Here is a 27,085-nt window from a genome sequence, read left to right on the forward strand (position 1 = left end):
ACATTAGTTCTTATCGATCGGTTGACAATGAAAAAGAAAAGAAATCCTGCATTCTTCAACAGAAGACAATAACTGTCTCTTGAAAATTTCATATATTGAATTTTACCTGAACATCGACGACTCTCAGCGATAGTAGTCGACACTAGTTGATTTTAAAAAGTAATAATAACAAAAAAAAAGTGTAGTTTTGTTTCTTTTATCGACATGTGCATTCCATTCCAGACAACGGATTTGAATTTCTTCTATCTTAGAAAATTAATGTTACGCGTGAATTAACTGTTAATTGTTGCCGTTTTTCCGCGACGCTGATTAGTTCTCTCGCTGCGCCAAGCGAGAGTAAACGTCAGCTGCCTATGTTGCTGCGTGTGATTATTTAAGAAATAGATTTTTACGATTATTAGATTATTTTTGGGTTCGATCAAACACGAGTTTTTTAACAGCGCGACGATTTGGGAGAAAAAAATTGTCAGCTGAGCTTGGAATAGCGAAAAAGCATGCTCCAGCTGATCTAAATTTTTTGTTTTCGTGTAGGACGTCTCGAGCTCGATGAGCTAGTAAAAAAGAACGTTAGCAAAACTCGGCGTCGAGTTCGGCTCTTCTGAGAATTTCATCGAGCTCGGCTCTTCCGAGAATTTTGTCCAGCTCGGCTCTTCCGAGAATTTCGTCCAGCTCGGCGCCTTCGCGAACGAGCGAAAACAGCGTTCAGTTGACGATCGGGCCTATTGCTGTCTCACTCTTTTTACGCGGTTGTTTCCTTCTATCTAAGAACCGAAATCTCTAACAGTCAATCTAGTTGCGGAGTCTCGGACGCGAGGATGTATCGTTAATCGCTCCGCAATTTCGCGTTATTTTCGATCGCGTGTAGGAAGTTCTCGCATACGAATCAGTGTCGACGTAGTCGACTCGGGAACGAACGATCATATTTTGCACAGCTGAGCTATTTCACTCTTCGTTTTGTACCCCGTTTCGTGCTTCGAAAAAGTACTTCTGAACGACAAGGTTATGTCGCCGGCGGAGCGAACGAAGCGTCCGACGTGAAGCGCGCTGCTTCGGGCATTTTCGACCGGGGCTCCCATTACAATTTTCTTCGGCAGGTTCCGGTCACCGCCAATTTCACAGCGCGAGATCCGCGCCTCGTCCATCTTCTTCGTCGCGACCGAGGAACTCGAGAAAGATAAAGTGTGCGGGGAACATTACATATCACGGCCCGTCTCGTTCGCCGCTTGGCGCATACTCTTGGCATCCCAATTTCTTGTGTCGGGATCGAGGACGACTCGAGTGAAGATTCGGTGGAAGTAAGCAACACCACGGATATTGAGACTGTAGTAAATTAATCCAACGAATGATCGTTCGTCGCGCTTCTTAATTTTAATCGTTAAAAAACGTCGCGATAATTCACCGTCATTCTTTCGGGCGTTCGTCTCTCGAGTGATAGTGTTAGTGATAGTGATTATAAAAAAAAAAAGCAGAGCAGTGTAATATAGTGTCGAGCGATATAAAGTGCTACAACACGTACGTCAGGATAATCCAGAATCTGCCACGGAAGGAAGGAAGGAAGGACGGAAGGACGGAAAATAACCCAGCCTAACCTAACCGGAAGATAATAAATGTTAGTAAACCAGCAACACGTCGTCAGCCGTATATAATTCAATTCTAATAATCTTATAAAAATTATTATAATTAATTAATATCCAAATGTAATAACGCGCGCGAATTTTCTAATAATACAATTTTTAATATTTTTATTTAACGTATTTTCGAGAATAAAATCCGCGATAACAATGCGCAGGTTTATATCCTTTGTTTCGGTGATAAGGCTTCATGTTTTTCCGCGGATTTCTGATAACTAGCCTCGCTCGTACATATTACTCTGTATGAGCAATGCACTTTGCTCGGTTAGGCTTCCATATGTACGCTCGCGCATCACCGTGAACCGAAGGGGAATCCATCCTGCTCTCTGAGTGCGGAGAGGCCTGATATAATCCGCAGTCTGGTCCAGATCAAAGCCAAGTCTCGCGTAATATATTCTCTATGAATAACTCACGTTGAGACGTGGAGAAGGCCGAAGATGGTCTTCCGTGCCCCGTGACCTTTCTCTCGCCACTTTTCTCGCGCTTAAAATTGAAAATTGCACGGTTGCAGAGCCACACACACGGCACAGTACAAAACGGGAAAATTAAACAGCGAAAACGCTCGCTTCTCCGTGGGGATCGCCGTTACCGCATATTTCTATCAGCATACGCGAAATAAACTAGTGACTGGGGAAACGTTCGGCGATAGTTAATATTCGCTCTTCGTTATTAGATCGATAGACGGAAATGTAACATGTTACCCATGCAATAGATATTTCCATAAGTACGTTTCGTAACTTTTAATCGCATCGGAGTGTCAATTGGGCACCGTGGCGCGAAACGCGACGGTTTGCGTGGCGATAAACTCGCCACGGCGAATTATTCTCGTGACGAAATTTGCGTGGAAAAAAAAAGAAAAAAAAGAAAAAAAGAGCCCAGACGAAACTAACTTTATTAAAATGCCGGTTAACCGAGAAAATGCGGAGAGCGGACTTAAACCGTGCCCGGCGTTAAATAAGTCGAGAGCACCGGAGCACTCGGACAATATGGTAGGTGATGGTGGTTCCGCGAGATGGGCTCGCCCGCATGGCTTAAACGGTAATTACGTCTCGGCGCATAATGCGTACATTTGTATCTATTAGTCGACAGTGGCAACAATGACGCGCTTCTAAGACCGCGGGCATTAATCATCGTAACGCGCTGTCGCGCGAATACGCGACACTGATAGGAATCTCGAAACGAAGTGACTCGATAGTTCGCCGGTTGAATTGTGGAAAGTATACTCGAACCGGCTGCCGCAAGTATCAATCTTACATCGATTACAACGGAGAAAGACGCGCCGCGTCAATCAATCATTATCAGATACGAGAGCGCGCTATGACGTTAATTTATTAATTAATTTTAAACACCTAGCGCGCGCGTCCCGTGTTTTACCGTCTTGTTAAAAGGTAACGCCGGAATCGACGCAGCCGTTTATCCGTCGCACGCGACGGGTTTATTGCGCACCGTAAATCCGCTCGGAAATCCCGAGTCCGGCCGTTTATACGATGTCCCGGGATAATTATATGATATTTCTCGCGCGATTTTACCGGCTCCGTGCCGGTTGGCGTCCGATTAATTTAATTACAGCAGGTACGATGGCTTCAATGCGATCGGGCAAAGTTTCTTATCTGTCCCCCTATTATAACGGCGATGAGTTTATTGCGATCGCGCGATCTCGAGACTCACCGGCTAATCCGCCCCTAACATTCGTCTTTAATATACTCGCCTCGCGCGCCGAAGAAACCGTCTCGCGTATAATCCGGGCGGAGTCACGGGCGTTAAGTGACGCGGAATTCAATGTTAAAACGAAAGCCCGGCACCGGCAGTAACGAAGTCTTTATAGCCATCGCGTCGCACCGTCGCCGGCACGGGGCGTTAATTAATGCGTTAACGAAGAGGGTGCTTCCCTGCCGGGCCGGTAAAATCGGTATAAACATTCACGGTCCCCTGGAAAGGATATCTGATTACGGCGAGAAGCTTAAAGGCGTGCGTTTGCCCGAAAAAAAGCTGCATGAGCGACTGATAACTGGCGTAACGTAAGACGCTTTAATTGTAACGCAGATAGTCGGTACGGCAATTATATGATACGCGAAGATAATATATTATAAATAAATTTTTCCTACGTTTTTCTTTTTTTAAGATATAATTAAAAATATGAATAATTTCTTTATTACGTTCATACATTACGAATATTATGCATAAATATTTCCGGAGTAATTTCATTCCTTATTATCTCTGAAAATAATGACACCTTGGGAATTTTAAGGGACTTTATAATAATTTCGCGACACTAATTGGTAATAGAAATGTTATCAGCGGCGTGCAGTGTCACGCTTATTTTATTCTCTCACTCTTTTTTTTTTTTTTTTTTTATCGTCACTCTTGAGTTCGTCTATTTTCTTTCACCAGGTCAGTTTAAAGATTATTATGCGCACGTTTGAAGCGTTTAAATGATATTCACGTGTAACATATTCAGCAGCATTAAAGAATTTATAAGATTCCGCGCTGAATCGCTGAACGTTGACGGCAGCACGCACGACGTCGACCAAAATTAAGCTTTGCAGCTTATTAAGCTCGTAGGCGTCATAGAAGGCGAATCTTGCGACCTTGCGAGCCTATGAGGGCCGCAAGCTCCTTTCCCGACTTTCATTTTGCGCGCGAGTGACTTCGCCCCCTCGATCTACCCTTGAAGCATTCACCCTGTAAAGACGACGTAATTTTGCGCCAAGATTGTTTGTACGTCGTGAAAAGTAACGCTAGAAAACGGCGGAACGAAGTTTGCGTCCAACGAAAATTTCCCAAGTTTACCTCGTTAGTTTTCTTGCTCTGTTTATTTGAGATTATTATGGTATAGAATTAAAATATAAAACTTAAAAACTGAAAGAGGAGCCCGCGTCGTCGGGAATAAAATCGCGTTAGCTTAACAAGTCCTCTTGTTTTCTCCGAACGAGAAGCATTTTTTTTTTTGTTTTTTTTTTCTCCCGCGATTTTTCGAGCGATGGAAAATTCTAAAATAACGCACCGCGCGATTGATATATTTAATAAATGTTTTTTTTCGAACAACTGCACGGTAACAGGCTTCAGAGCTGCGCAGTGAATCGAAAGGATAACTATTAAATTTAATAATACTGTTGTTACTGTCGTATATTGTTCGGGCATTGCCAATTATTGTGAAGAGAGCGGAATAGAGGAATGTTCGAACTGCAGATTTTCACAGTTAAATAGACGCATACCGAAGTTAAATCGTTTAACAAGCATTCTCGCCACTCGACCGCTAATTTTTCTCATGGTACGATGCAAGAATTATTAAGGGATATGTAGCCAAATTGCGCGATATTCTGGATTGGCTTGGAAAGTTTTCAGCCAAGAGCGAGAGTAGAAACGAGCTCGAGTTGGTTACTTGTGTATCGTAAAAGTTGAAATCATGTTGGTTGTTGTTCGCCTCGAGATCCAACGAATGTACCCTTATTAGACGCGGTAAAAAGTCTTTACAAGCGACGACGATGACGGCAGCTTAATAACAGCCGGCATCGCTATAATTGCACATAAAGATATCAATATTTCATGTACAATTATTTGGACATGTGTTTCCGTTTGTTCTTTTTTTTTTTTTTTCGCCGCCGTGATATTTCGACAAATTTTTAAATAACACGAAAATCGATTTAGAATATTTCGGAAAATGTTCTCGACAGCAAATAAAATGTTGGACGACAAAGTTCTTCTTTCTCTCTCTCTCTCTTTCATATTTTTGTTTGAGCAAAAGTGTTGAAATATTTAGCTTGTCTGTTTTATAAAACAAAATATGGCGAAGATAATCTATTATTGCGAAAAAAGTCGTTTAATTAGCGGACGATTTGCGAGGACGTAAGACAGCAAGCAACGCGAAATGGAATAGATGTGTTTTGCGTATGCAGAGGATGGAAGCCTTGCCGGCTACGTCAGGATCGCCGAGAGAAGCGGACCTTGAATCTTTCATGAAGAGGTCCGGTCCCTTTTAATGTGCATGTTAGGTGGCGGTCGCTGATGCGATCTATGTACCCGTATACATAATGTGCATGTATGAATATAGCGGCGTACAAGCCCCTTTCCGGCGTATCGCATCCTTATACATGAGACACAAAATCCTGAGCGCACTGATTATGGATCCTGGTCTTCGCCGCTCGCGATTAATGCGTAAATTTTTCACTTAACCAAGATGTTCCTTGACTTGACCCAAAGATTTACATACGTCGCGGGGTGACCGGAGAATTTTCGTGAGAATCCCGCGTCGCGCCCGAACTATCAAATTGCATTAAAGCTCTCCGACATTAAAGCCGCGCGACAACTTGCATATAGTAGAATTTACCGACACGCCCGTCCGTTTTTCTTCATTCTTTTGATAACGTGTATCTCAGGCTCAACGTTAGATAAACTAATTAAATTAGCGTCGTCAAAGCCGGTGCTTGACGACGTAAATAAAACGGGTCCGCGTTCGCCTTCCGTGAACAATCAACCCGGTATTTCCAGAGGGTCTTTGACAGGCGCAAGGGCACAGCGCTCTGGATCAGCTCTGTACGCAGATTTCGCAGGCGGATAATCGAAGACCATTATGTCGTCAACGGTGTCGTTATCGTCGCCGTCATCGCTATCGTCTTCTTCGAGGCTGTCACGAACGTCACCGTTCGCCCCCGTCGTCACCGACGTATCTAATCCGTTAATGACTATTGTTGTGTATCGAGGGGGAGAAATCATCCCTTAGCGCCAACGTAACCCGAACAACCTAACCCAGACTGACCTGAATTATCCGACTATATACGCGGCCAAGTCGAGGTGGACGTATGTCCGTTAAGCTTCTCCTGCCAGCTCCTACGAGTATCCGCACTAATCTGGGGAGAAAATCGGCTCTCTCTCGCCAATCGATCAGCGAGCTTACTCCATCAGCTCGTATCATCGCCTCGCGTGTGAAAATACGTATCTCAGTATTCGCGTCATTAAATGGTACGATTTACTGCGATATAAAGATCCCGTGACTGATCGCGCCTTTGTCCCGACGCAAATTTTCATTTTTCTATCCCCCGGCGAAGTCGAGGCAGCCGTTTTCGCACGACAAACGGCGACCGTCGCGATTCTAAAAAATGCAGAAGAAGCGCGGTATCTCGCGTCAATAAGATATGCAAACAATTCGGGCTGGCCACTTTATCGTTAACTATACTCGCGATGGACGAATCGGCATTATTCAAGCCGACAAAGCAAACGAAATTCAATCGCTCTATCGAATCCGCATGACCCGTAAACCTCATTGTCGTTACCGTCCAATCGGAAACAGGTCCGCGCGACGTCATTCATGTTCGAAGCCCGTCGAGGATTATCAAACTGCTAAACGATGTTTCGCTGTCACAAATAACAAACACGTTTCAAGTGGCGGGCAAAGGCCCTTGCACGCGCAACGCGGGGAAGGGAGGTTGGAGGGGAGGGCATCAAACGGTTAATTAACGATTCGAGGAGATTAATGATGTATTTCAAGAGCGCTGATGTCGACTCGACAAAACCCTCGAGATCAGGAGACCGTCGTGGGGAGAATCGACGGAGAGAAAAGAATCGGTAAGCGACAAATAATGCCGACGATAGGAAAGTAATTGATGCAAAGAGAAAAAAAAAAAACCCAGTGACTTATACGATAAATAAAATAAATGAGAATTTTTCCTTCTTTTATTGTAAAACGTGTGAAAAAATATATTAAAGATTTCTCCGTCGCTGTAATATGACCAATTTATAAAGCGTTAATTTTTATAATTGTGGTAAAAAAAGAAAATGGCTAGGTAAGAGTGAGAATTAAGGAAGACTAATTATTTCTCAACTACTATAGTCTACAACAGGTGACTCTTCTATCGGAAACTGCTGTTCTGTTATACTAATTTATTTCCCCAGATTGTATTCATTTATTTTATCGAGATAAAAATCCCAGAATCCCTATAAATGTCGTTATTACTTTTACGGTACTTTTAAGAGGTAGGATTTTTTAAGTAATTTATTTCGATTTGATGGGAAGGCGTGTTATCAACGCACTAATACATAGGTAAATTACTTGGCTAATGAGAAAATAAGATCGTGCGAGCCAAAGGGGAAGGCAAGCTCCACGCAAACCGAAGACGACGGGCGTCAATGTACACAGAGTACAGTCTCGAGCAATCAGCCTAAGACTCTGCGTCGCCGTTTTGTCGTAATGTCGAACAAACGCATGGCCGATGCGTCGTTATCAAACACACGTGAAAGTCATTCGGTGTGACGCGCCGCGACGCATCCCAATGAACTGTATCGACACGCGGCGCCAACCGTCGCGACGGACTTCTCGTTTTCACGGTTTTCGCACACGCGACTCGGCCCGCCGGCACGTGAGTCCGCTGCGAATAGCGTTTTCGCGACGGCAGAAATGTTCGCAATTACATCCCGACGCGAGCGACAGGACGCGAGCGCGTGGTCCCCAATCGAACATAGTTTGGACGAGCGATTGTGTGCTCGGCGACGATCAAACACGAACGCCGCTCACGCGTGAGAACACGCGCGTGCGACAAAACTGAAACAGGCCCCCGGTACCAGGGCACCTTTTAAAATTAATGTATTTTTCATGTGAGGGAATATCTGATGACTCGCGGGAAAACGTCATATTACACGCGGCGAGGTTAACGGCGAGAGAGATTTCACATCCGCGATAACGCGCGAGTAATTTATCCCGTTGAGCTTCGTTCCGCGCCGTTTCCTTAGAATATTCTAATCCGAGGTTTACACCGTACGCGCGCGCGCGCCCACGGCCCGAATGGAGCCCGATAATTTGCTTAGCAAACGGCCTGGTACCGGTGCCTGGCGCGAAATCCGGCTTTGCGCACGTTAGATCGGCGCCTAACGAGCGGACGATCCTCCTGCCTGGGCGCGTTGCTCCGAAATATCGCGTGGTATTGATGACGTAAATACCCGGCGCGCGACATCGGACGCCCGTTTCGTCGCCGGGGGGATAGCCGCAATTACGCGATCTACGCGTAATCCGTTAAGTCCCTGACATAATATTCCGTTATTATAGCGAGGTAGGGGCAATTACCGTGACCGCGCGGCTAATCCTCGGCCGCTCGATAGCGTTTGCACGTGCCGCGCCGCTATTCCGTTTGTTACGTTATTCATTAGCCGCGCCTAGGAAGCCCCGAATTATACAGGCCACCTCCCGCGACTTACAGCCATCCGCGTGTGTAACCTGGGCCTTTGAATCGTATTTGCCCCGCGCATACGTTTAACCGCCCCCTCGGCGCTTTGACCGAAGGTGTACCCGGTTACCCGAGACCTTCGCGAAACCTTGAACACCGTCGCGGCTTCCGTCCGTTTCCACGCGGTAGCGAATAAAATGTTAAACGGCTTGGGGCTTGTTAGACCGCGATATATCCTCACGTTCGAGAAAGAGAAAATTCTCCCCCGCGGGCGCGAAAGCGCGCGAGCACGTTTTAACGCCGCTCGAAAACTTTGAATAACGGTCTGTTGTTGGCCCGCTAATCCCCCGGGTGCTCGTATTAATGTATTAAAGCCCCATAAATATTCGAAATTTCACCCGGCGAGATAATAATCCCCCGCGATTGCGGGAGGCACCGCGAGCGCATTGCGATGTTACGGAAAGTATGGGGACGCATAAAGTCAAATATGTCCGTACTACGGACGACGCGATTCCGTTTATTCGACGACGTATAGCGTTGTCAAAGCGACTGCGGGAGAGGACTCGCGAGGGAGAAATGTCATCTTGTTACCTCCGAAAGGTTACCCACTGCGTCAAACGGAGTGGGCGGCGAAACAAAGAAGCAGGCTTCGATGGACAAAGAGCCGGAACGGATCGCATTCGGAAACTCGCGTGTCGCGCAGAAATCCAACAATAGTCGGGTATCAACCGATTCGCGTTTGGGGAGAAACTTCGGTGTCGCGTTCGCCATCCGCCGGCATCAACTTACTTGGGTGACCAGTAAGAAGAGCTACAAATGCTCAGGGCCACCGTGTCCCGATACACCAAAAGCCAATCGTTGAAATTGTAGTCGATGTTTATCGGACACATCAGTAAAAAAAAAAAAAAGTTTGCACGAAAACTTCTTAAAGAGAAATTGATAATGCATTTTTACGCACGATCGTTTGCACGACGTCAGTTTTGCAGCTTCTTGAAAATTGATTGGGAGCTGCGAATCTCGGTACACGGGTCTTTCCCGTTCAGATCTTCACCGTGGGTTTTCGAAACCGACAATAAATAACGCGAAAGCGCGGGGAACTCCATTTGCCGTCGATCCGGAATGATTGATAAATTGCCTTTATTAATCCTCGAACGACACCCGCACGGTGACTCGGAGATGAAGTTTCGTCGCAGACGATACCCTTCGGAAGTTAAATTCTCTGGAAATGCACCCGGCGTGTGCGCACTTCTTCCCGTTTATATCGATAAAGTCGGGACGAGTTCACAACGAAACCTAATCGACGAGTCGCCAAGTAAAGAGGTTACTCGATTGGAAACTCGCAAAGCGTTAGGAAAACTAAAGAAAAAAAAAATCTACTTACGTGAATGGCAGAGGTTTCAAGAAGACAGAACTGTCAAATGGACGTCACGCCAACAGGCTTGGTCATTATAAACGGAGGGGACTGTCGAGGCACGCGTGCCAAGTTTGATGAGACAATCGTCGCGTGGTCTAAATTTTTTTTTTTTTAATTTAACTAAAACCGCGACGCCAACTTTCGCATACGGAAATAAACGCTCCTTCCACAGACAAGAAAATATTTCTTTGACGTAAAAATATCACTTCTTTAGCATTACGCTATTTATTTCGTCATTTGAAGAACGTTAATTAATATAAGCACATATGACGATTTTTAACACGAAACCGGAAGTGCCTCAAAGCAACACTGATCAAAGTTTTTTCTCTCTCTGATCGAAAGTTAATAATCCGATTTGTGCACGTCTCGCGTCTTATTCCTACGAATATTTTGACCGCTCTTTCCGATTAATTTTTGCATCTAATTCCACTAAGAAATTACATACAGGAGAGAGAAATAGCGATAGTCGTAGAGATGCGAGAAAATATATGAGAATGACAGAGAAGGAAGGGCGTGATAGATACAGAGAGTTCTACGAGAGATAGAAAAAAAAATAAAAATAAAAAAAAAGAAAAAAAAAGATAGTGAGAGAGAAACTAAAAACGTGGCATATACGGGAGAGCTCGTACCTTCTGCCCGCTGTGAAGAGTATCTCTGTAAAGTAAAACAGAAAAGAGAAGAGTTAGAAAAAGTGTACACACAAATATGGTAGGCAGATAGATATGATGGGTATAGGTAATTCTAAGTTGGAACAGTTACTCGAGAGAAATATAGCTGTCTTCATAAAGATCACAATAATGCAGACGTGTGTGCAAGAGAGAGGCAGGGACAGAAAGAGAAAGACAGAAATAGGTGACAGAAGAGCAAAAAGATAGAAGTGACACATATAGCTGAAGTGGCAAAGTAGACTTACGCCGACTTTTGCGGATTAATTAAATTTTATTTCTATTAAATATTATCTATAGTAACAGAAAAAAAAGAAAGAAAGTAATCAATTAGAAAAATTATTATTAAAAAATTTATTTTGTAGATTTATTAAAATTATAATTAGTAATTAAGATAAACTTTTTTTTTTAAGTTTCTTAATATTTATAGCTGCATTTATCATTTAGAGGAATCACGAGAAGTTTCTTTTGATGTGCTTCAATATAAACTTTATTAGCGCGTAAGAGGTTTAATGAAAAAAAGAAAAAAAAAAGATACAGAAAATCATACCGTCGCACTTATTTATTCACAATTTTTATGTACAACTTAAAAGCTAGAAACATATATGAGATATATCGAGATGTAGCCTCTTCTCCGTTTCCAAATATCGGTAGCCGCAAACCATTAGTCTGAAAGAAATCCTGGATTGAAGAAACTGAAAACAATGAAAAAATAAGCGTAATATTTTACACCGTCTAAAAATAAACGGTTATCTTAAAAAACGAGTGTGCTTTACATAACGCAATAAAACGTGATTTTTACATCTCCTTTTTAAAATAGAAAACTAAGCATTAAAGAGCGCTTCGAATTCGCCATTTACTTTTACTTCTTTTGCGTAAAAAAAAAGAAAAAAAAACTAACATATAATATTAAATTTTAGTAACGAGCTACAGATATGCGCATGTATCTTACATACCGCTTTACACACGTTTCGTTTATTTAAATATGTTTTTTTCATTTAAATATGTTTTTTTCATATGTTTTTTCACGCGAGAAAATCAGTATCGCGAAAAAAAAACAGCGACGATTCAATCTCTCTTTTTTTTTTAACTCAAATGACGAATAATTTTATATAAATGCTTCGCATTGGAATCTCAAAATAAATAACATTACGCGCAAAAGTAAAACCACGAGAATCTCTCCCTTTGCTAATATTGTTCCATAATTTCAAATTAATTTCAATTGAAATTTATTTTTACGAAGGCAAAGGAACCTTCGAAGTGATTTAGTTTACTACGTACGGCAAAGTTTCTCCCTTAGGTGTTATTTACGTAAGCAGCCGGCTGAAGTTTGCATAACTTACGGCTCGCGATGGCCCAGGCGATTTTTCGAGGCGCCGCGTGGTGCCCCGTGTTTAATTTACTCGTGTCTTGCTTACGTACTGTCGACGACGAATTCTAATTAGTCGGTACGCCGTCGGCGCATTATCAACCCTTCGCGAATTGCTGCCTGTTGGTCTACGATAACACGGGAGGGTTTCTCTCTTAGCGCACGAGTCGCAACAGCAAACGAGGAATTAGGCTGAATTTCGACTTAGGATCGCGATCGACGAATAAACCGCGATTTTGCCTCGCTAGGCGTATTCCCCCCCATCACCGCTACAGAAATTACCTCCCGTATCTTTCCCAAGATAATTAGTATCTACATTGTAATATTCACGGTTTGCTCTTTAAAATAACATCTTTGAAATAATTAAGAAACGGTGGTAAACATTACGGCCTCATTAATTAATATTATTTGCGGAAACTGCGGTCCGGGTATTAATATAATTTTCCCGATAGAATAACAAAAATGTGGTCATTGAGCGGTGAGCCTTCCATTAGTCACGGTAATATAATACAGATCCGAATTTGTTAGTAATAACGACGGTCTATTAATTACATATATAATTACAAATAAGCTTAATGGCACGCGAAAGGTGAGGCAGGTAGGTGGCGGGGGGGGGGGGCTATTTCGAGTCTGATTACGCGCACACTAGAGCTATAGGTAAGCAAACATCTCGGGTGAAGAGCCAAATCGGAATATACTGATTGCACCAGTCCTCCCTTATTGCGCTATGTATCGTCGGTGTCCCGTAATCGGAATGGAATCGAATAGTAATGCAGTGCCGCGCTGCATTAGTTATATTAATTATACTGATTAACGATGTTAAACAATGTCAACAATGGGCAGCTTGCCGGCGAGCAATATTGTCGATTATCTGGCACAAGTGACGGCGCCGCGCCTGCAGTAAATCACGCGTAATCTCGTTTGAGCCAAAGTTCTTTGCCACTTATTACGTGAAGTATCGAACGATACGCGTCTCTGTGCATCGGCAAATCAGACTAATCCCGCGGGAATAATTGATCCGCACATTTAGGCGAGCCCGTGGACGTGTATAGTAAGCCGGGAGATGTAAATCTCGTGTACGCTACGTGGCTCTTTCGGAGATAGAGCAGTATTTAAAAAAAAAATTGAAGCAATTGCTATCTACCTACTTCATAATAACAAAAAAAAAAAAAAAAAAAAAAAAAAGACAAGATTCGTGAATAGATAATAAAAAAGACAAAGTTTTTGTATTTTGTACATTCTTGATATGAACAGTAATCGAGTAGCATCAAACGGGTTGTCGCGCGATCGCTGTCCCGTGACGTAAAATGCGAGTTTGCGCGAAATTCTTGCTACGAAGCCGCCAGCGCGGTCCTTTAGCGCTCCTTCAGCCCGCGCATGTCGTGCACTCGTGTGGACCCGCCGTATTGACATGTAGAACGTGTTTTGCCTGGGTTCGCGGCACACAAACGTCGTCCACTCGCAGGCACTCCGGGAGCACATGCACGCGCATCAGCGGACAGCCACATTGGCGATTGGCACTCGAGAATGTCGTGTGTATGGCGGCCTCGTTGACTGCTGGATGCGTGTGCGTGTGCGCGTCCCCGGTTTGTGTGCCGGCGAGAAGGCGAGGGTAGGATGATGCAGCAGCTACAGGTAAATGTAATTAGGGATTGATCGAATGGTAAGCGCGCGGAGCCGTCTAATTGCCCGAGCCGATAGCTATCTTCCGGCGGATGGCTCGGCCGACGAGAAAGCTCGGAGTCCCTAGGACCACGACCGACGGAACGACGACTGTAGAATTACCTTGGCGAGATTATGATCCCCGAATTACGGATCGACCGGCCGGCGAAATTTGAAATTAACGAGATTGATTAAGTTTTCGTAAAAGTGTAAAAGCGTGGAATTAGTGTAACTCTTCGGTATCCATTTTCGGCGTGTGCAATCTGACCGAGGTCACGACTGTCGGCAGGGTTAAGGGCGATTTCGACGAGCACCGTGTTATCGAGGAGACACAGCCAAGGCGTGACGCACGAAATTTCCATTTAAGCCGCGAGCCCCGAAGTTACGAGATGGACGGACATCTCGTGAGCGACTGTCGATAGATAGATAGGGAACGGAAACGGGGACAAAACGGCGGTGCGGCGGGGGTGGGCTAGCCGAGGGACAGGCCTGCATGAAGGGAGACCCGGGCACGAAACTATTGTTGCCAATATCTCGGACAGTTCAATTACTTGGTTATTACGCGCCTCCAAACTGACAGGGTTGCTTACACGCTTCGCCAAGCGGCTAATGCATACATGCATGTACACAAACTGCACTTATGATGACATTTCGCGTGATCCCGTCGCAAAGCGAACACTCCGCCGTCTGCATCATCGAGCATTAATCCGCTGCAATCAATGGCGCGTTCACAGCGCGAGTCTATTTCAGAACCTAATCGTTTAATCTTGCAAAACTTCTTAGCGAGCTAATTAACGTCAATGAAAAAAAAAAAAAGAAAAAACAAAAAACAGAATACGCGACTTAAAAATCGAAGCGACGAACCGTCAGTTCCATCGGATTGTAACAAATTCCCACAATGAAAAACATTTTCCTCGCGGATAATACACACGCTCTCTTGTTCTTTTGATTAACTCCTGATTCCAAACGTAAATTGAACGAGAATTAAATTCAGTGCACGGATCTCCAAATATGTCCCTCAAACAATTTTTTTTTCTTCCTCCATCAGTCCACTTTTAAATGGCGGAGTAAAAGTCATTATCTCAAATGCTGACAGGTGTTCCATTAAAAGCTAAAGTTATTCTTTGTGAAATATCCGTCACCGTTGCACGAGAAATAGCGCGGAGTCTTATACGTCCCGAATATTTTATATTTTAGGGTCAGCATAATTCAAGCCAAGAACGAAACCACGTTTTGCACTTCGTTTTCATTTAATGAAATCGACGCATCGGCCGCGACGTATAACGATTGATATTTCGGTTAACAGTACAGTCGATGCACGTTGATTGGAACGAACGCGTTTTTTTTTTCCTTTTATTTTTTTTCCTTTCCCTCCCTCGACATTCGGCAATAAGCGTACCGGTAAAATGATTTCCATTTCACGCGGCCAAAACGAGCAACGAGAGAGAGAAAACGAGACGGAGATAGAAATCCCGCGCGTAGAAATAAAATTCAGAATTATTAATATTCGCGACATATGATATATCGCATTTCGCTTTTGTCCTAATAACTCTTATAATATAAAAAATTAATGCTGTTGTAACGCGCAATAATGTGATATCGAGAATATCATACCGTCATTCATTTAGCAATAAATCTGGAACAAGTCAGCGTGCGATAATACCTCTATTTTGAGCCGCGTTTAAGCAATATGTATCGAAATATATAAAAGCTGATAAAGCGCGATTACGCTCGTTCCCTCCCGCTTGAAATTTCATAAAAGTTAAAAAATGCCTACGTGATTCCTTAAAACCACGATCGTCGACGCAAAACAATTTTTTTTGTCACTCGGCGTTTCGATGCTTAACGACGTTATTCGAATTGATGCAAAAATCTCCGTGATCGTTATGCGTCGGAATACGCATTGCGAGGGAATGTTTGAAGCGAAATGAGATTTTATAAATCGCAAGAACAACCGGGCCAAAGGCGCCCGCGAGACGAATAATTCGAATCGAGAGCGTGGAATTCGATTTGTCAACTTCCGTGCTGCGAAATGGATTGCCCGGCCGTCCTCGTTCGCGAAAGGCCGGCCACGTCCGTGCATTTACGACGCTAATGAGTCGAACGAGAAACTTTTCCGTCGGCGATGCAAATGAGGCGCGCGCGAGCAAGCTACAACACGACCGATGTACTTGCACTTGTCGGAGGATTAATGGAAAAACGCTTCGGCAGCTCCGCAGCTCGCGATAATTGATCCCAGTTTCCTGACTTAATTGACATAGTTTTAGATAAGTACCCAGAAGGGGCGCGCTTCTCCCTAAAACGGCGGGGGCGCGCTCGCCACAAGAAACGGTTTGACTGATAGCCGAAGTATGACGAGAATGTTGAGATGTCATAATGAGATGAGGAAGCGAAAGGTAAAATTAGAGCGCGGGAAACATGAGCTTAATGAGAATTTTCAGTCGTGGCGCCGCTACTCCCTGGATACGTTTTAATTTTGCATAAAGCTTTTGTAAACTTCCGGAAAAAGTTCACCATTTATTAATGCGCGGGATATCTTGCGTTTTATAAACAGCTTGGATACGACCGATGATAAGCTGTCGTACATGTTTTTTCGGCGCGCTCTCGTCCGTTCTCCGATTTATTAATTGCGGATACGGTTATATGCATGTTTGCATTTTGATGATTAATCGACGCGACGATTATACATATATAAAATAAAACGGAAGTTTTCATAATTAATGAAATCTAATTGCATAGATGGAATACGGAGAGCGCAGGGAACATAATATCTCGCTCGGAACTTCCTATATTTAATTTAATATCGCTGTGCAAAAAAAGTCCCGCGTTTGTTCACTTTATTAAATGGACTTGTAGTTCCGCGTTAATATAATTGCGCGCCGCTATGCAAATGTAACGGGTAAAAATATGAATCACGCAACACACATCACGTTTCGCTTAACAAATTTTGCATTACATTACCAAACATAATCTTCGCGTATTCATTTTACACGTTTCTCTGCCGGTAAACGGCGCTCCCAAATGTACAATCACGAATGGAAAGTCTGAAGGTTTTTTTTTTTCTTTTTTTCCCCCGTTGATTTCATCCGCGAAAATGGACTTCAATTATGGCTGTTAAACTCTGTACATTAGATTAAATTATAAACAACCCCGAATATTTATCTCGATCCGTTCTAATGCCTAATAAAGCAACTTTTTTCGAAATAATTAAATAAAATAAACGTTTATTTATTATTTCTTGCTCTTTTATAAAACAAACGCAAAGTACCAAAAAAAAAAAATAATAATAATAGTAATAAAACATTTTTTTTAAGAACATATTTAAAGGATATAAAAGCAACTTATCTACTGCCAAATTTGCATTAATTAGAAAAAAAAATAATAATGAATGTCTATCGCAAATGTTGATCGCCAAAATATATGTACAAGTCATGTTATTATTGACCAATATTAATTATATTTAAGCAGCAAAGTCCACCTTCGTCAACTTGTAGTATCGCGGCGACACGTGTGTTTGAGCAAACTGATTATTAAATAACATCAAACAACACGCGGCTTCTTTTATCTCCGTATTTCGCAGCGTGCAATTTCAGGATCAAACGGCGATTCGTCGAAAACACGCGCGTAATAAAATTCGGGACGCGTGTGCGTGTGATCGTTATGTCGTTTCGGTTATTCCATAAAATTATAAACGAGAGAGAGAGAGTACGGTCGCCGTTCTGGTTTGCTAGGCTGCCGGCGATCTAGCTGTCGACGAAAATCCGTCAGAAATATGACGGGAAAGAGAGAAAAAAAAAAGAAAAAAATTAAACAGCCGCGAATAAATAGGCGATAAATCGCGCCCCGCAATTAACCGATTCGTCGCGACTTTCTTCGCGCGAAATATCACGCAACTTCTTCAAACGCCGAATATTTAATATCGCAGATTAATCATAGAAATAGGTGCGAAAATGTGTCCGCGCGAAAGCTTTATTTACCAGATGGGAACTGGATAAAAATCGGCGAAACCACTATAGCAACCGCGCGCGCGCGCATCCATCGAGGTTAAAAGTTTAATACCACCTCTAGAATTTCACCCCCGTCGGAGAGAGCGATAGACCGAAGTTCGATATTAACTTTCTACCCGATCCCCTCCTTCCCCCGGCGCTCATTCTCTTTTTTTTTCGAGCGAAGGGGCACAAGAGAACTCGATGGTGTTTTTTACGAGCTGTTCATCCCATTTCCCGAGAACCGCTGGCCGTATATCGGCTACATTTTCGCTCATTAAAAAGTTCCCAAGCTCGTGCCCAAGCAGGAACCGAGGGGTGGGAAAGAGAGGAGGATGCCTTTCTCGTTCAACCTCTTTCTCGTCTTCACAGGGCGCGACGGCGGTGGCGTCCAGACGGGATTTTCATTATTAAAAAGTATTACAGCTGGCCGAAGGGATGAAAGGGTCGAGTGAAGTGTGAGGCGGGGAGAGGGAGGGGAGGAGGGGAACGGGGAAAGAGCGCGAAAGGACGAGAGTGGAAAGAAGGTGGCCGAACGAGGGAATAAATGGGGGATTACTTCGGACACCGAGGTGGTAGAGCTAATTTCAAAAACCCGGGCGGAGTAATCGCCGGGATCTTGAAGGCTTCCCGGATGAACTCTGCGACGACGGCGAACATCCCCCTATTTCCTCTCGGTATCCCCGCGCGATTAGCGTGTTCGTTCTATAAACGCGACGTATCTTAAATAAATTATCAGCCCCAACCTGCCCACGATCGGCCCACGACGCCACTTTAAACGCGACGTTAGATGTTTCCCAATTGGTTTAGAAAAGCGAAACGGTGATAAATACACGTTGAACTTTCGCCACGCAACAACACGCGGCGAATTCGAGCGCAATTAGTGACGCAAGTCTATAACGACGTGGTTACGACGTGGCGGCACCGACGAGATATTCTATTTGGTTTTCGTACGCAAACGTTTACAGTTCTATTAAGCTGCGATTTGCCGAGGACGCGCGGGATAATAATAAACACTGATCGGTATCGCGTCAACGGATTATATAACATAAATGTAATTAGCACGACGCAAAATTTTGAAACTTACGTATTGAGAGCGTCATCGATCTCATGACCACTAACCATTGATATCAAATTAAAATTTATGCAGTAGAATTTATGTGAAATAAGAATTTTGTTACATCGGGAGAATTTATAAAAGGAGAATAATATAAAGAAAATTATATTGCAATGTAAAATCTTAAAATGAAATTAATTCATCTTAAAAAATAAGTGAATTGCTTACATGATACCAAAATTATTTCCCGAGACATAAAAAAATATATATATATTTCTTTCTCTTCGTTTCTTTTATTTTTTATTATTTTTTATTTTATTTTTTCACAAGATGTATGTAGATAATGTAACATTCTTGGATAATATTGAAATTTGTTTGCGAAGAAGCCGGTAGTTACGAAAGTTCGTAGAAGAAGAAAAGTATATATAGGTCCAATATTTCATGATTTTTAGACGCCCATGCAGGACCCAAAATCATATTATGCGCGGAATACATTTAATTTTTTCGCCGAACTTGATTACTCGGTTACCGTGGGAAAACACGTGGAATTTAGTTAATTTCAGCGCGCACATACGCGACCGACGTGCCTTTTAAACCACGCTTAATTAAAACTTTAGATTGCCTACTGAATACATTAATGCTATGCTTTCTACAGAAAAGTACGATGAAATAGGGTGAAATATATCGCGAAATATACCGGTAACAGTTTTGTTCGTCTTGAATTAAACTGGAAAATGGAAATAGAAGTTTAACTTAAATCCTGGCCAATTAAGCCGCGAACAAATAAATGGAAGCAAATAGAACCTTGTTTTCTCCTTGATTTCAACTGGACTTTGCAGATTCAGCGGAAATTTAATTTAAAGCTTTATCCTGTCAAGATATCTAACGCTAGAAATTAAAATACACATACGTATCCCTAAGCGCACACACGAGCTTCTGACGAAGGTAGCCAAAAAGTTCGCCGAGAAATTTGTTAATGAGATGCCCGCGTTCGCCTTTAATTATCTCGTATAACGATAACATGTTGCGTATTTGAATGCGTGCTTTGTACGATGTCCCCGATGTAAAAACGCACGAAAATGTCAAATGTAATGCAGATCAGGCGGTCGAAGAATCAGAAGAACGGACAAAGGAACGGCAAAGAGATTAACACGATGGGATCCGTTAGCAATACCGTAATCTCATGATCCTTTTGCGCGATCCCTGCGGGCAAGCCGTCCGGGAAATTCACCTTTCCGCCGCGAAACAAACAGAATTAAAAGCGACTTGGTATGCTTGTGTTAAACGTGATTAAATATCAAAAGCCGCCCGTTTCCCGCGACACGCCCATCCCCTAATACTCACCGCGCGCACAGCCTTATTATACGACGGCTAATTAGGACGACGAAAGGGAGAGGAGGGGAGGGAGAGAGGGTCAAGAGCGGATAATATATTGTTCTCGCAAAAGAACTGAAGCCCGAGCTGAAATTAACTAAAGAAACGGAATAGCCGACGCGCGCGCGTTTGACTGTACGCGAACTAACCGGACCTTTTCAGAGCACCTCGTATGAAAATATGCATGGCTGCAAAAGCGAAGTCCAGTTTAGCACAAGAAGGAAGGTTCCTTCCGTAATAAACTATTAATTTTATTAATATGTACACGTTCGAGAAATTCTTTTAAATTGAACAACGGTAGGTCCAGAATCGTACGCGTGATGTCAAGTAATCGTAACATCGTGAAGAATGAAAAATTCGGGGAAAATTTGGGGAAGAGGGTAGCATTACCGAATTGCCACTGAATACTTTATTTCCTTGGCGGGCGCATTCGATCGTGAAGAAGCTGAGCGATGAGAAACGGCCGATTCTCGGGTCTGAAACGGGCGCTTAATTTTGCTTGCTTGACTTTATGCCTTCCATCTCACCGTTCAATTAATGACAATTTATTAATAACGATTTCAATTTTTGGATATTTATTATAAGCCTACAGAGATTTTTTTTTTTATTTTGCAGTTTGCAAACAACTTAAAGTTGCAGCACTTATTATTGTTTTATAAAAAAAAATATATATGTATCCACCTATTTATACAGTATCATTCCCGTACTGTAAAAAGTATCAAGACAAAAGAAAAATATAGTCGAGATCTCTTTAATAATTTCGTTTATTATCGTCGTCGCGTTGCCCGCGGTTACCCCGTCTTTATTTCGTGGCTCTTAATTCCGCAAATTATTATAAAACAATGTTATCGTTTCATTTGACGTTGAAATTCTGGAGGTCTGCCCGCGGAAATAGCGATGGGCCTTAATGCACCTCGAGCGCGGCGACAGGAAAATTTCAAACAAAATGCACCGAGCGATAATGATAATTACATTTGAAACTTTTCTCCGGCTCCCTTTCTACGCGAAAAACAAAAACCAATTCATTCAAAATTATACTGATCAAAGGATCGTGGCCGTATGAAATGTTATACGAGCGAATATCGAGCCAATTACTAAATGGGTGATATAATCCTCACCGTCTTTTCAATATGTTTAATGCAATTCGTGCAACCAAGTTTTCACGTCGGCGATTAATAACGGCAGAGGTTGTTCTTTATCGAGTACAAATCCGGAGGGAAAAAAAAAAGAAAAAAGCTTCATCGGTGAAAGGCTTCCCAATCGAATATTGGACAGTATATTTTCCCAGTTTAGCGGAACGTAATTAATTGAAGCTTAGACTTCAATTTTCAACGAATGGCGCCACAACTCCGAATAGCGTGCGGACCGATTATTATTCGTTATCCCGCCGTTAGTTCAACCACCGAGCACGAATTTACGGTCGCGATCGAACGAGTATTTGCGCGAGGATACCTCGGGCGGGCTTAAGCGGCTTTCAAAACGCACCGGCATGTTTTACGTGTCTTTATAACGTTTGTTTACACACCCACGGCTATTTTCAGATCAAAAGGCAAGTCCTCTCCAGCGTTAGCGCAAAACGTGATGTATGTTACAATTCCCTCTTGCGAAATTCGATATGTCTACATTCAATATACATTACAAAGCTCGTGCAACAATACATTCGCGAGTTTCTTAAACTCCGACTTCGCGTTATACGCCCAATATATAGAATGCAACGAGCGAGACTTTCTTACTACTGCTCCTCTGGTTTATTAAAGACAATATGTGCGCCGCGACGCCGTCCCGAATAGAAATGTATCCTTAGAATCCTGATCGTGTTTAACAAACTTATAGTATTTCGCGTCACGGCGAGACGCTGCACTTCGACGACAAAAGTCGGTTAGATTAATTACGAGTCGCGGGTAGTCGAGAAAAACAATAGGACGAGCAACAGGGAATGTACAATAAATCGCGGTGCAATTATCGAAGTTTATCAAGTCGCCTAAAGCTGCGATAATTTTCTATTAAGTAAGGCCGCGAGAGAGACAGAAAGAGGAAGAAAGATCGACGACTAGCGGCGATTAACTTTGACGACGCGAGGCGCGAATCCGAGGAGGAATATATTGCGCGAAACAGAACCGCGCTTGGCAGACGTGGAAACTTTGAATGGCACGGCGCGGGCGAAACCGAGGAACTCGACATGAAATATGTAAGAGCGTAAGAATCTATCGGACACAAAGCGGCATATAATCGCCGGGGTCGCGCATTGTTCCGCGCACAATGCCGGGCTGCACGCGGAACGACGCGACGCATGCACTGACGAAAGTCGGGCGACAACACTCGGCACGGTCGATCGGTCGGTCGGTCTTATGAATTTTTCAGCTCGGCCGTCGCCGACAAAACCGGTAGAAATATTGGACCCGCCGTAAAAATAGCAAATGTCATCAAGATAAGTTGTCTTGGGATGTCCGGTTATATTCGGCGACGTTACGCGAGACGGTGTCCTGAAACCGACGGCTCTAAAATATTGCGAGCACCTGACAATTTTTATGCCGCCGTATATGAAAGCTCCGGTCTTGCAACTGCGATATTAAGTTTGCCAGTCGATAACTTCCACGTATGAGACCGCGTAAAATCTATTGTCTTACGATTCTTATTATAATTTTCTATGATCCGCAATATACACGTGACCGTAAATTCGAACGCGGTGAGGAAATGGAAGTGCCTTCGGTTCACGCGTGAGAATGCGTGCGTGTCGCGGGGGAAAATTAGCATTTTAATCGCTCATCTCGTTCCGGCGCGGTCCAGTGGCTGCATCGTCGGCCCGCGTCACGCGCGGCGACGAGCCGTGGTGTCTCCAAGGCGGCGCCGGAGCCGATGGGGGAGGGCTGCTTTTCGCCGGGTACGTAACGAGGCCGCCACCCCCGTTTGCATACTGATCGTCTCTTGTTTTTAATACGGTCGTAAACGGACGACGCGGCACGACGTTATAATTAGGTTGCCGCACTTCGCGTCACGCTCGACCAGGACGAGTTAACTCTCGCGAAGCTAAACCGCGCGCCACGGTCGCCGACGTTTTCAGTCGGCTCCCCGTTTATTTTTTATCTATGTTTTTTCTTTCCATTATAATCCGTCGGAACGGCGCCTCGTTTCGTTCGACGCGAAATCCGCGTAACTCGCTTCGCGCCTCTAATGAGAGGCGCCCGTTCGTTCGCATTTATAGTTCGCGCAAAGTCAAGCCCGGTGAAACGGCACGCGGGCCGTCGGGATGTATTCGAGTCGCTTTGATTATTTGGACGCGCGCGGTAGTCAATAGCGAGTGGCTATAATATTTAATACTCGACGTTTTTGTCGCGCGGACCCGTCACAGAGAGGGAGGAACTACTTTCCGACAAGAGGATTCAATTTACAGCAAATGATGCAAGTGCTCGTAAACGAATGCCGATGCACTTTTGCAAAACAAAGAGCGAATAGTATCGTGTGATTTACGGCCACCCTTCATCCCTCTTTCCTCCCCCCCCTCACATACAACATATCAAAATACACTCGATACGCCGGAGAGATTTAAATATTTCGCATTGTCGTCATGATCCCAACATTTATTAAACCATTTATTAATGGTTTCCCATTTTTGTGTAACCGGAGAGTAATCGAGGGCTTGATTGAACGAATAATTAATATAAGCCATTGCATTAGCATCGTGATAGTAACAATTCTGGAACTTTAATATTAATTTCCTACTAATTAGATCGGCAAATTAGCAATTAAATTAGCTCCTGATTGTACCCGTAAGTCTAAACTTTATTCCTAGATAACAGACAGTAGGGAGAATTAGCGTGAAGACGCAGAAAGATAAAGAGGATCAAGTACAGACGGGAGAGGGGGAGAGGTAACCTTCTCATAACGAGGACGAAACAAATGTGAAGATGAAATCGGTTAATTAGCAGTTAATCGACCGTGAGATTGCTGTATCAAAAGATAACCAGGACAGTCTGCGCATTAAACCTTTCAAAGCTATACCAATTTATGATAGAAAATTCAGCACAGTGATCAATTTTAAATAGACACAAAACGCAGGAGGTTTGGAATCGGCCGTTCTCTAAAATTATGTTTAGATTTATTTGAAATATTTATGACGAAAACCTTATTTTATCGATCGTCGAAAATTGATCTTTTAATTGTTAAAGCGTAACTACATTATATTACATATATGTATAATTTAGAAGATATCGAATACAAATTCAACGTTGAATAAGTTACGGAATAAAATAAATTATATACGGTATTATTTTAGCGTGTTAGACAGCTGTGCAAATATTAAAATAGGTTACAGTCACATTGAATAAAAATTAATTAAACAGAAATATTAACTCCATTTTATATTAGCTTTATAATAGTTGACCTGTACATGATATAACCATTTAAATTTTAAAAATTATTAATTCCGGAAAGAGAGATATTATTATTTCATTGAATCGATAATGTTCAATTAAAAAAATAAAAAAAAAAAACCAACTATTGCAAGCGACATTATATATTTTTAAAACTCCTTATTCAGCACGTATCTCCGTATTCAATAAAATAATATCAAATATAGACATTTTTTAACTCCCGGTTTGATTATCCGTAATGAACGCATTAATCGATGCGTGAGATTGAAAAAAATATCGTCCTCGCCACGTTGAGATTTTCCATATTTTATTTATTTTATTTATTTCTTTTTTAACATAGAATGAATGTGTTTTCGCTAAACGTCATTCGCGTGTTACTCAGCATTCATCAGGCAGCCACGAAAGTAAACGCAATGTCAAAGCGCGCGTCGCACAATCGGACGCTATTACGGTATCGTGTGATATCGCTATCGAATGTCCAATTTACAGTCGACGTTCGTTTTACGGCCGAGTGTTCGAACCTCGTAATTTCCATTTGCGGAATAATGGCGTTTCGCGATGAAGCCTGGGGGAGGTCGGGGACTGATCGACCGGGCACGCGAAAAAGAAACTCCGCGAGTGCCGGGCTCTGCGTTTCGACCGACTTCCCGACGAGCGCGGAGTTAATCTTACGCGAACGAGAGCTTTATCTTCTTCCTCGCTCTCCTCTGCTCTGGCGTTCCTATCGCTTTCTCTCCCTCCCTTTTGTACGTACGGTCGCGTGATCGAAATTGAAACGAACGAACGGTGAGAGGTCGCGTGCTATCAAGAGGGCTCTCCTCTCTGTATGCGAAGCCCAGGCGAACCTCTCGCCATCCCCGCGGGCTTTGCGTTTGCGGCGGCCCAACTGTCCATTCCCAGCCGTTAATCCCAACGGAGGGTTTCCGGTCGAAGGGTACGTGCCCGGGCAACGCACAATAGCGCGGCCCGCCTGACAGGAGCGAGTAAAGGGTACACGGGATATGTCCCAGGTATCGCGCAACGCGTAACTCCGCTATCTGTCCATCGCGGACACTCGAAGTAAAGCTCGGTGTAGTTTCAGACTGCCTTTATGCGCGGCATTACGTTCTCGCGAATTGCAAAAATTCATCGAATTCGCAGACAAGCAGTAAAGCGCTTTTTATTTTTTTTTTTATTTATTTATTTCTTATATTTTTTTTTATTCTTTTCTCTATTGCATTGACATCGTTTCAAAAAATTTCAAGATTCTCTACGAAAAATATTTCTTCGAAATTTAGGAAAGGATTGCATCTGACGCCACGATTTAATTATTAAATCGACACAGACCGGACGAAACGAATCAATTAACTTGTTTAAACGTGCATACCCTTCGCGTTACTCATTCGTCACGGGGATATACCGTCTGCGTAAAAAAAAGGAACGTCAAAAAAAAAAAATAATAATAATAAAAAAGAGTGACATAATACGAATCCATCCACGCGTTCGAGAGTCGTGTGACTAATGAAACGAACAATAACGGGCTGCCGTCGGCGTGCCTCTTCGCGCGTCTTCTCGGCGCGGCCTCCGATTTCACGTCCATCAGGACCACGTAATATCGCACGTTAAATCCCGGTAAATCCGAGAACCCAGCATTAACGGGGTACGCGCGGGCACGAGCAAGCGGCTGCGCAATTCCCGGGCCCTTAGAACGAAATTGGAGAAATCCGCGCTGGCGATGTTACGAGGCGCGGCGACGGAAGCGCGCGCTCGATTCTCCGAAGCAAGCAAATCCGATTTCCAAATTAACATAATAACGAAAATTAGGAACCCGCATGCTGCCCGCCCGCCGACGACGGGGCTGCAGGAATTGCGGAATAATTAGGAAACGCCCGGAGCACGGCGAATCCGATACGCGAGATCACGAGTAGAATCGATATCTCTCGAATTTTGACGTTCACCGCGGGTGACTGCTGACTGAGTGGTTGTAATCGATAAGGGAAATGCATCGTCCTTGGAGGTGCCTCGTAATCAACTCTTCACGCTTAATCACGTAGCGTCCAATAAATTGTTCGATATTAATAATCAATCCTAGAATACGTAAAGGTTTCTGAATTATTTTTAAATAATGTGAATCGCGTAATAGTTGGTGCAAATCGCAATCGGTAAAGCAACGTTGTTTGCCAGCGACAGCTTCCCGATCCCTAAATAACACCATTGTACCGAAAGCATCTCCAGGATCATACGACGCGAGGTGCCCCGGCGGAAATCAAAATTCCGCACGAAATATTCCACCCAAGATCTTCCCGATTTAGCTGGCTGACGAAAGCTCGAGGAGCGTGAGAAATATTCAATATTTTGCCGAGCCGCGTTACGCGCCAACGCGACCCTCGACCTCGGCCTCGCCTCCGTTGTCGACCCTCCGAA

General features: G+C 43.4%; 2 protein-coding genes across 4 annotated transcripts in view; one reads left to right on the plus strand and one right to left on the minus strand.

Moving 5' to 3' along the window:
• Positions 1-27,085, minus strand: part of Heph (polypyrimidine tract-binding protein 1 heph) — a 349,521-nt gene that overhangs the window by 315,812 nt on the left and 6,624 nt on the right. For all 3 annotated transcript variants that reach the window (XM_070655595.1, XM_070655603.1, XM_070655611.1), the window contains exon 2: positions 10,829-10,853. Coding sequence is in view for 1 of the 3 variants with exons in the window: in XM_070655611.1 (XP_070511712.1) it covers positions 10,829-10,853 (25 nt within the window). In the remaining 2 variants the exon portion in view is untranslated. The remainder of the gene's footprint in view (positions 1-10,828; positions 10,854-27,085) is intronic.
• LOC139102015 (pancreatic lipase-related protein 2) overlaps positions 1-27,085 on the plus strand; it is a 75,574-nt gene that overhangs the window by 4,865 nt on the left and 43,624 nt on the right. The gene's annotated exons all lie outside the window — the stretch shown is intronic.

Source organism: Cardiocondyla obscurior, linkage group LG04 (genome assembly GCF_019399895.1).
Source record: "Cardiocondyla obscurior isolate alpha-2009 linkage group LG04, Cobs3.1, whole genome shotgun sequence".
In the NCBI taxonomy this organism is placed as follows: domain Eukaryota; kingdom Metazoa; phylum Arthropoda; class Insecta; order Hymenoptera; family Formicidae; genus Cardiocondyla; species Cardiocondyla obscurior.